The following is a 10,307-nucleotide window of genomic DNA, read 5'->3' as shown; positions in this document are numbered from 1 at the left end:
TCTTCTTTTGCGCATATGGAAGGTCTTCTACATAGATGTGTGTGTTGTAACAAAATTCAGAACATATTCCAATTATTATTTCGATCGCTTGTCTCTATATCCACCGATTGTTTCTTTAAATAACCGTTTCGTGCTACTTTTCCTTTTTAGGCGTTCCGGGTCCTTCTCTTAGTTAATGTGTTTCTTATTCGAAGTCGTTCCGTGTCCTTCTCTTAGTTAATGTGTTTCTTATTCGAAGTTTATAAAAGTGAATCAGATTGCAGTTCGCGTAGTTGAGAACTTCTTTCCAATTCGTGCTGAGGATCCCATTTGGGTATGGGAATCGCCGGCCTTTGGCCATTACTGGAGCCAACATGTCAACCAGTTTCTTTAGAAGCTTTGGAAGGAAAAATTCTTGCTGTTGGTGAGTGTAGTTGTTTCCAGTGTTGCTTTTATACACAAACACGTTTTACGATTTAAAAGGTGCATCTTTAATAAGTCCATCCTTTATAGAATCTGTAATATGTTTAAGTTTACTTTAACCATCAGTAATAAGGCTGTTTGTGCCTTATTCCTCTTCCTTTTTCCTGGTTGCTTTCGAAAACCTTGACGAATATGGTTCTTTTAGAGCTTGTAGTTAAGATAGCCGACTCCTTTTTAACTTGCTTCGCGCGCTCTTAGCGTAACTATTTTTTACTCTAATTCTTAAAAAAAATCAGTTGTAAGGTCCGTTCATGTCAAAGCGACCTGAGCCTGGTCGGCGTAGCTGCGCGTTTAGTCAATAGTTGTGATCGGGGTAGGACTATCTCCAGGTTCAATTGAACTACAGAGTGAACTTAGCAAGGGTCCCGCCTCGATTGCAACTGCTACCTCGAGCGCAACCGACAGCTCCAGGCTTTTTAGTTGATACACGTACCAGGTTGAATCGATACAGATGATGATCGCTTTTATTTGCTAGACTGTCTTAATCAGCTTATTTTTCAGACGTTTCTATATGGATATATCAAGCACAGCTCGGCTACCCAGGCGACATTCGTTGCCCTCATCTAGCACTCCTGGTGTCACGAATGTGCAAACTACTTTACTATAAGATTAGACCTGTATTCGTATTTGATGGGGAGGGCGTACCGTCATTCAAGAGAAAGGTCTTGGTAAGTATTTTTTGCCTGTAGAACTCCCAAGGGCTGTCTTTCCAACACCTCTTTCGAACGGTCGTTTTCTTGTCTTTTTTTCCTTTTACCTACCTGCAAATCGTTTACTTTAGGCAGTAACAGTAGATATGTGAATGTTAGCTAGGATTTTATCTCTTTAGAGCGAACGTCGTCTTAGGAAACATGCCGATGACATGGTCTTAACTGAAGCTAAAAAACGACACCTCTTGGATTTTGCTTCCGGTGTGATGCTTTTTTCATTCTGTACTTTTTAATTTAACTTTCAGAAAATCTTAATTTCATTTTTAGTTAGAAGATGTAGCTGCCGTAAGCTTTGTTTCGAAAGGTTATCCTTAAATTTGTAAAGGTAGTAGCCGTGAAAGGATTTCCAATGCAATCGTGCTGGATGTTATGAGGCCATTTTATTTTTCTTTTGTTACTCGCTGAGATGAAACATCATTGAATATCGGCCCAAGGCAACCGATTGTTTGCTCGTCGCCATCAGCAGTCTTCATTGAAATAATCGTTCAAAAATGACGAGACGAAATGATAAACTGGCCTTATTCATCTCATAGTTTACTTTAAAAGTTTCGTAGCTCCACGTTTTCTTCATTTGACTTTTATATTGCGTTAATTTTAGGCTCTCAGACTCAGTCAGAAATAGAGGTAGTCCGAGATAAATTGTATGCTACTACGTCGAAACGGCAACGGTTCGAAAACGATCTTTTTGACATACTCCCTCCCCAACCCATGTAGGTTATTTTTTCGAAGCATTTAGGTGATGTGCGATGTATCTAAAGCTGTAGATTTGTCACTTTAGTGAAGTTATTGAACTGAGCGATGACGAGGAAGAAGTGGTGGTTCTGGAAGACAAACGGAATGAGAGAGACTCACCGCCCGTTCGCGCTATAGATTTTTTAATGGAGGAAAGGGAACGTATCAGAGCATCTCGACTTAAACCATCGCAGGTTTGTAGATATCGTTATTTTTCCATTGACACTTCTTTCCATTAGTTTAACTATTATCCTATTCGTTTACCAAAGTATTCTATCAGATTCCATCTGACTCCAAAACCTTCAGCGACTTCCAACTCCAACGACTCCTTGTACGAAGTCGACTGAACAATGACATTCAGCAAGTAAGGCGTTTGCTCTTTTTCTAGAACTTTTAATAGCTAATTTCTTAGAAATGTATTTTCAGTTGTGCGAAAATCGCGATCTCGAGCTGCCAAAAGAATATCTACCTGATTCCTATTCTCAACTTCCTTTGTTTTCGATAGTGGACAGCGACGATGATGTATCTTTTTCCTTCTGCTTTGGTTTTTTAAAGCAAATATTCATTCCAGTGGTGTTTTTCACGACTAAATTTCAATTCACAACAATATTTTTGGTATTGTTGTTCTTTATTAATCTGTCTGTTACCGTTACTTAGCAGCCGTTGAGTATTAACAACCCCGCTTAACGAGATTCTTCAATCTGTGTTCAGGAGTCGTTCAACGAAGATTCAAACGGACCGGAATTCTATAGTAAAACAACCATGGTAGAAGACCATGCAAAACGTAACATTGGGCACAGAAATGCTGATGCAGGTACTATTATGCTGCCTTGTTTTTAGTTTTTACGAATTTTCTCTAATTCGTTTAGAATCATTTTATTTTATGTTCTCTCCAAATCTCTTATCACTGGTGGTACTCTCCCAAGACCAAGCAAAACTTCTCTCAAAATATCTCAAATATGTGAAAGTTGCGAGAACTTCTTGAAACTGACTCATCCGTGCAGAGCTTGAGGGCCTGTGTTATTAGCAAAGGGGCCAGAAAGGCCAATACTTGGTTGTCGTGAAATCCTTATTTCTTCCTGAATATTGCCCATGTTCGACTGTCTTTGAACCGATAGCGCCGAAACGTTAGCCGTTGTTTAATAAAGACGATCAATACCAATATTGGTTACAGCTCAAGGAAATCAATTAAAACCTTATTTCTTCCGTTTTTAGCAGGAAAAATAAGGACTTTTCAACTAAATGCGCCCTATTCACTGTGTTGCATTCTGGTTTAGCTGGTATTTCTTATTGCTATAATATGGCGCTTCAAACTGTTGTACTGTCCAACACCCATCCAACAAGCTCTCTCATTTACACATCCTATCAGTTTTTTTCCGCTAACCTTTAGCCTTGTTATCAGTTCACTCGTTTTCAGTTATCTTACGCACGGACGACTGGTCATCTGATTCCGGTACTGACGATTTTATTGATGTGCCCTCTACTGACTCCGTAATAGAGCAGTATTTGCTCGAGGAAGAAATAGACACAAAGAGTAAAGGGAAGCATGAAGAGCCGTCCACCTCTGCACCGAATACTATGCTTAATAGCGAGGAAGACCACAAATCTGATGACCTAGAGCCTTCAACTTCGGCAGACGCTGAAGAAAATTGGGAACCGGCGTTGGTCTGTAGTTTTCATAGCCTTATTGATAAGAATCACCACCATATTTCATATTTGACTCTGTTCAAAGGGTGTGTTAGCCTAGGATGATGATCCACAATGGATAGAACGTCAAAACGACGGTGAAAGTGGAGCAAAACGCACCCGTGACTCTGAATTGTACAAAGATTTGCAGGTAGATTAATCTTCTATGGACTTGTAAACTTGCCAAAGTTTATTAATTCCAGTGCAGAATTTTTGCTTTTTAGGAGTTTCTGAGCGCTTGTGGTTTTCCTTGGATTGAAGCTCCTGGTGAAGCTGAGGCGCAGTGCGTTGAGTTGGAGCGGTTAGGACTGGTACAGGTGGGTTCCCGGTAGAAATTTTCCTGTGATTCTCACCATCGGAAGAATATTAACATTTTACATACATCTTAAGTAGCTTGAAGGAGGACAGAGAGAGAGAGAAAATCCTTGAAATAAAGACGAATAGTGTTTCTCTCTTATCAAATTTGATGGACTTCCGACTGTGATTTCTATTGTAAAACTTCCTTTTATTTTTTCTTGTTATTTTTACTTATTAGGTTATTTTGTAGGGCGTCGTTTCTGACGACAGTGATGTTTGGGCATTCGGAGTGAGGAACGTATATCGACATCTTTTCTCGAAGAACAAGAACGTGCAACATTATCAGTCACGCATCATTCAGCAGTCTTTAGGTGTAGTTATTCTTCTTTTTATCCTATCAGAAGATCGAGATTGTGCAGCATCTGTATTGGATCTCAGAAAGTTGGGCAAACGAAGCCGTTCTCTTCCCCAACTTATTTTTCCTCCTTAGATTCTACATAGTCTGTTTTCAACTCTACCAACTGTTCAGGATTATCACGATCAGATTTTGTCGGAATTGCTCTACTTTCTGGAGGCGACTACTCTTCTGGTTTGGCAGGAGTCGGGGTCGTCAACGCTATTGAATTACTTTCCGAATTCGCTGTGACACGATCCACTGGTGAAGATAAATCTCAGGAGCTTGAGGTATATTTCTGAAAAAAATGCTAGTTTTTAAATTCTTTGTTGATTTAGTTTCCGTCACTTTTCTCCAGCAAGTTCTCGTGGAGTTCCTTTTTGTAACTATAATATTTCTTACCTTTCGAAATACATGTGTTTCCCACTGAAATACAAGGCAAAAGCTCACTGTGCTACCCTGCTTTATTGACAGCTAGAACATTGTGGTATCACTGATGGCAGCGTGAAATTTCAGACACTCTCAACATTGAAGAATTTGGAAGAGTGGTTAAAGACGCTTAACTGTGATGTGGAGGCTCCTGAGCCAGTACCCATTCGTCGGAAGCTTCGAACTCTTATCAAGAAAAACAATGACATGGATAGAATTAAATCGGTTGGAGCTTCTACTTCAGATTATTTCTGAGTTTGGTCTTGTTTGACAAGTGAAATTTCGAAAACAAAAGAATTCATACTTGGTTTCAAAGACAGATATGGGGAAACATTGATTGATACTGTAAAAATAGTAGGGTTGTGCGAAGAGTACGTAAAATTACTAGCGTTGGTACTGTTTTTTTTCTTGTGGGACATGGCTGATACTTGGTAAACACATTTTTAGTTTCCCAAATTTCTTATTTCACTGTTCAAAATACAATCGAATCATTTCATGAATTGTGTTCCTTGTTTTTTTTTTTTGCTTTTTGTTTGTTTGATTTTTTTTTTTGAAATAATCAGCGGTGCTGCAGCAGAATCATAATTATGCCTCTTTCTTTTTGAAACCTCAAATAGGACTCATGTGGTCATTTAATCTGAAACTATTTGGAAACTACGTGGTACGCGAATACCACAAAGTAAACAGCAACCTCCCAATATTCCTGTAGTTCGAGTCTTGTGTTAATCAGTATGTTGCTAGTTTGGCATAGCATTTATCTGTTCTTTATTACATAAATTTAAGGTGGTTAATCCTGACATTGTCGCTGCCTACTTCCGGCCAAATGTGGACAAATCAAATGAAAAATTCCGTTGGCGAAGCGTAGATATTGAGAAAGTACGATCGCTGTTATACATGAGACTTGGATGGGATGATACAAAGTTTGAGAAGGTTAAAATTTGTTGTTTATGGTTAGATCTCGTTAGTGGCATAAGTGATTTCGCTTACAGCAAACTCTCATTGCACTCCAACGATGGAATGAATTTATCACACACAAGGCGTCCTACCAACGTCACATTACATCCTATGCCCACAATCTCCAACAATCTCCTAGTGAACAAAAAACGACATTAACAAAACGAATGGAAGTGGCATTGGCTAATTTGGCGAGGAGAACGGGTAAGTTTTCCTTTTTTATGTTGGTGACAAATTTTTGAACAAGTAGTGTCTTTTGAAGATTTTATTTGCGTATTTAACTGTTTCTTAGGTTCCTCTTCAAACCTCGCTGCGATTTCAACGCAGCCATCAAAACCACCGGTGGTAAAATATCCTAAGAAGAGAGGAAGACCTTCAAAAAAGTGCAGCAAACCATCGCAGCGTTCTTCGAGCCCACAAGATTTGAAATTATCGGAGGAGTCTGATTCTGATGATATGGCTTGAGGAGGATGTTTTCTGTGGAGTTTCACTGCATTTTTATGTGTTTATTTGTTGTTTGTTTGTTTTATATGCATGTAAATAGCTAGAGTTTTATCATCTTCAATCTTTCTACCATACCTTGTACAGTTAACTGCCTAATTTTTACGGCCTTTTTCTTTTAAGGACTATTAGTTTTATCACTTTTGAAGTCTTTGATTTCCTTTTCATCTTTTGTAAACATCCATAAAGTCAATGAATAAGGAATTATACTGTCTGTCAATTGTTATGGATCTGAATGCCAGTGTCGGATAGATTCCAGTTGCACTGTCAGTGACTGCTCTGTAGAGTTGACAGCTTCAACGATCCTGTCTAACTCATGAAGAAAGAGTGGAATCCTTCGACTAGATATCAGATATGAGGTATAACGCTACGAACATCGATCCAATCAAAAATTAGAGGACTACACGGCGGTGGCCCGGGCAATTTCTTTTCCTGTGTAGAAATACTACATCATTCACCCGACCGTTGTGATTGCACTGAATTATCGAAGGATTGAAAATACCGTCAGAAAAACACCAGGAAGTACTAGTGTCTGCTATTGAGACTGCCACAACGTTTACCTGATTTCGGTCTCAGTGATAATAGTGCACGTACACAAATGTCTCCCCAGACGACGAGTTTGTTTGAGATTTTTGGTGATTAACCGCCTATATTGTTTAGTTTTATGGATTTACGGGCTTTATGGCTTTTCTGGCAATTTTGCTTCATTACAAGGTTAGAGCATTATTAGTATTATTTCTCCATTTTCATATTTCCCATCTTGAATTTATTCCACTGATTCTTTCGTGTACATTCAGTTTATTTTTCGTCTTTGATTTACCTTACAGGTAAGGTTCGGTGAAGTACCTTTTCATCAAAACCTCGTTGGCATAAGAAGAAAACATAAATCCAGTTCCCAATGCGGAGGTTTCGAGAAAAAAAGGACTTGGAGATTGGAGTACGTTTTTATTCTCATGTCCTTAACCGCTGCTGATGAATGTACTAGTCGAATTCCTATGCGCTGAACTGAAAGCAAACCTCAGTTATAAAGTATGTAGGAGTATTTATGTAGGTCGTCATTGTCATAGAATGTACGCCTACACACCAATGACATCATCCATGCACACAGCGCGCATCACCCATATAATCAGATACCAACAAATAAAAAACTCTGCCATTCTGCGTCTCCTCTTATTCCGTGGTCTCTCATGTTTACATGGAACCTCGTCGAATATATCTCACATATACACCTAGTATACATCTCATCTTTTCATTCTGCTGATCCTGATGTGTATATGATCCCCGCTATTTTTAGTGTTTAGTGTATTTGTTTCTTATATATTGTATTTTTTTAATTTATTTTTAGTTTTTTAGTGTTACAGGGAGGACAATGGTTGTGGTTTCGAACCACTTTTACTCGGAAACACATATTTCTCATACTAGTAGCGCTGGAAAACTTTAAATGAAGGAAGTAAGAGCTGAATCTTTGATGAAGGTGCGCGTCGTTGAAGTTCTTGCGAACATAGGACCTTTGCTTTTGATTGACGATGTAGTTTCGTATGTATGTCGTCAGCAGACAAAGCCGCTGTTGTTGTTGTTATTGTTGTTGTTGACAACACTAACCGATGACATACGTTGTAATGATACCCGATGCGTCACGTCGCTTTCATAAATCACATCTGTTGCTAGTGATGTGAGCAGTACTATGATAAATCCAGAGCGCTCTTATAATCCATACGGCAGTATTTGCGCACTCTCTAGTTTTTTTTTGTCTTATGTTGGCTTTACACATTCCGGAAAATTCCGTGCTTCACTGGTTTTTTAAGCACTGCGTTAGTTCTACCAGCATTTGCCCTGCTTCCATCTCATTTCCATGTGATTGCGTCGAATAAAACGTTAAGTAGTATCGTAAAAGCAAAGATAGAGGTGAAAATTTAAAAATAATGGATCTTGGAAAAAGACAAAAAGATTTAAGATCGTTTCTTTTAATACCCGGCATTTAGGACCGCAAGAACGTTTGCGACGTATGCGTTCAATTTCTTTTCTATCTGACACGCACTCCCTCAGTCCTCCGTCTGTTTTCATTCAAAACAATTTCGCGATCGTCGAAAAGAAATAAGATTCGTCATATTGGAACATCTATGTGTATACTCAGGTCAAAACGACGTTAAGCTCGATGCAGTTGCGTAAGCGGCTGCGCTCGAAGCGGAGAGGTGGAACTTAGCGGTTAGGATCGATGGAAGACTCTTACTAACACCACTCCTCGCTACAGTCCGGGATGGTCCCACTTCGATCCCTACCGTTACGCTCCACCAAGCCCGCCTACACAAGAAATTTTCACGAATAGAACAAACTTTCATTTCATCCTTTTCTTCTTCGTTTGCATGCTTAATTTTTTCTCTTTTTTCATTCCCATTCATTTTATTAAACGAGAATCCAGTTGAAGTACCATTGTTTGGATTCACACATGCTTCGTGTCATTATGACTCGACTATAACACACTAAAAAAGGTAAACTTCTGCCTTTTACACCCCATTTTTTTAACTTTTTTTTGTTTCTCTTTTTTGTTTCATATGTATACGCGCATTTATTTTTGTTGCTTCTCCGAATATCGTCGTAAGATTCGGAGAAACAACGATAATTCTACTAGTTATTTAGTTCATTATTCATTGCTGGCACACGTTTCTATGGCAGTCTGACGTTGGAAAGAGACGTCACCTTACTGCACCTTGAAAAAGTTCTCATTTTCACTCAATCTATACTTGGCCCATGAAATGAATATGGTTGACATCAAGTCAGTTGGCCGTCGGGGAATGAATAGGATATTCAGCGAACCAAAACAAGCATATGTGTTGTTGAGAGCGTACGGTGGAATTTCCAATGTCACATCGCTAAAAAATGCATTTGATGCCAGTCAGCTTCGTGAGTTCGTTTGCGAACAGAACTCGCCGATGTTCTCGAATGGAAGACGTCATCCAGAGGCGACGATCGTGGCATAGCAGATCACAAATTACCCACATACGTGCTGATCTAAGTCTACACTCGATTTCGACTTAAAAGCATCACCCCACGAATCTGAGGTGGTGCGAGTTTCGGGTGGGTTATACTTATATGAGGCCGTAGATTGTGGAGAAGAGGGTAATTCCGTCCATTTCTCCCCAACTGCCGTAAAAACGGCCGGGAAGATGCGGCGCCTGTACGAGGCCGGCGCGCTCCAATCAAACTCGTTGTAGAAAATAGCGCGTCGGAGCGCTCGACGTCGTATCTTCCGGGCCGTTTTTTTTACGGCAATTAGGAACAAATGGACGGAATCACCCTTCTCTTAATAATCTGCGATCCCGTATACGAATACTCAACCGAAAATCCGTACCACCCCAGATTAGTGGGTTGATGCCTTTAACCAGTTAGTTCTTCCACTTCATAGTAAATCCAGAATTGATGTATGTGATCACATCAATTCTGGATACCAGCCTTCCAGCTTCCCTCTGTTCATAAAAGTGGATGGATGCACCTGACGTAACAAACTCAAGATACAAAATTCTTTTTGGGAAATTTTCAAAAAATGTACGCTTGATTGTTGCACCAACCATTTTTTCTCTTTACTGAGCAGCTGAAAAATTCCAGGACTTTGGTGAAATTTTGCCGAGAAAACGTAAAATCAAGAAGAAAAAAAGGAGAAGTGGGCTACTTAAAATAGAAGTGTAGCGATTTACGCACTCGTCGTTGTGCTGCCCTCGTCGTCGTCAATGCTCAAAATTTGTTTGCGCTCGTTGTTGTGAAAACACCATTACAAAACTTTCCATTGGATGTAAATACGGAAGTGATTTTGATGCTGTCAATAGCTGTTTACTTCTCCTTCAACATGATTGGCGAGGAAGTCGTCATCTAAGGGAAAACTGAAAAGCCCGAAAAGGTCTAATGCAATCATTTTTTTCTCTTTACAGATCAGCTGAAAAAACTTCAGGAGTTTGACGACATTTTTTTTCCGAGTAAACGTAAAATCAAGAAGAAAAAGGTAAAAGCGGGCTACAAATTACAGAAAATTCCAGACTTATTTTATTATTATTATTACTACTATTCATACTTATTACTTATTCATCTTTTTTGTCCAATTGACTGTCAATTATGACATTACTGGTTGCCAAGAAGTCTAACTTCTAGAT

The 10,307-nt window shown here is 39.3% G+C and overlaps 1 protein-coding gene across 1 annotated transcript; it reads left to right on the top strand.

The window, feature by feature from the left end:
• Positions 1-315: 315 nt before the first annotated feature.
• RB195_008662 (uncharacterized protein) lies at positions 316-6,129 on the top strand (the record flags this gene model as incomplete). Its single annotated transcript, XM_064195272.1, has 17 exons — positions 316-403; positions 964-1,130; positions 1,292-1,373; positions 1,771-1,882; positions 1,951-2,098; positions 2,185-2,268; positions 2,331-2,426; positions 2,616-2,718; positions 3,322-3,569; positions 3,652-3,741; positions 3,815-3,907; positions 4,138-4,258; positions 4,417-4,571; positions 4,798-4,935; positions 5,494-5,640; positions 5,700-5,868; positions 5,957-6,129. The coding sequence occupies 17 exons, from the start codon at positions 316-318 to the stop codon at positions 6,127-6,129; spliced, it is 2,214 nt and encodes a 737-aa protein (XP_064046417.1).
• Positions 6,130-10,307: the final 4,178 nt, after the last annotated feature.

Source organism: Necator americanus, chromosome III, assembly GCF_031761385.1.
Source record: "Necator americanus strain Aroian chromosome III, whole genome shotgun sequence".
NCBI classification, from domain to species: domain Eukaryota; kingdom Metazoa; phylum Nematoda; class Chromadorea; order Rhabditida; family Ancylostomatidae; genus Necator; species Necator americanus.
Note: the sequence above shows the minus strand (reverse complement) of the source record. Positions and strands in the feature narration are given on the sequence as shown.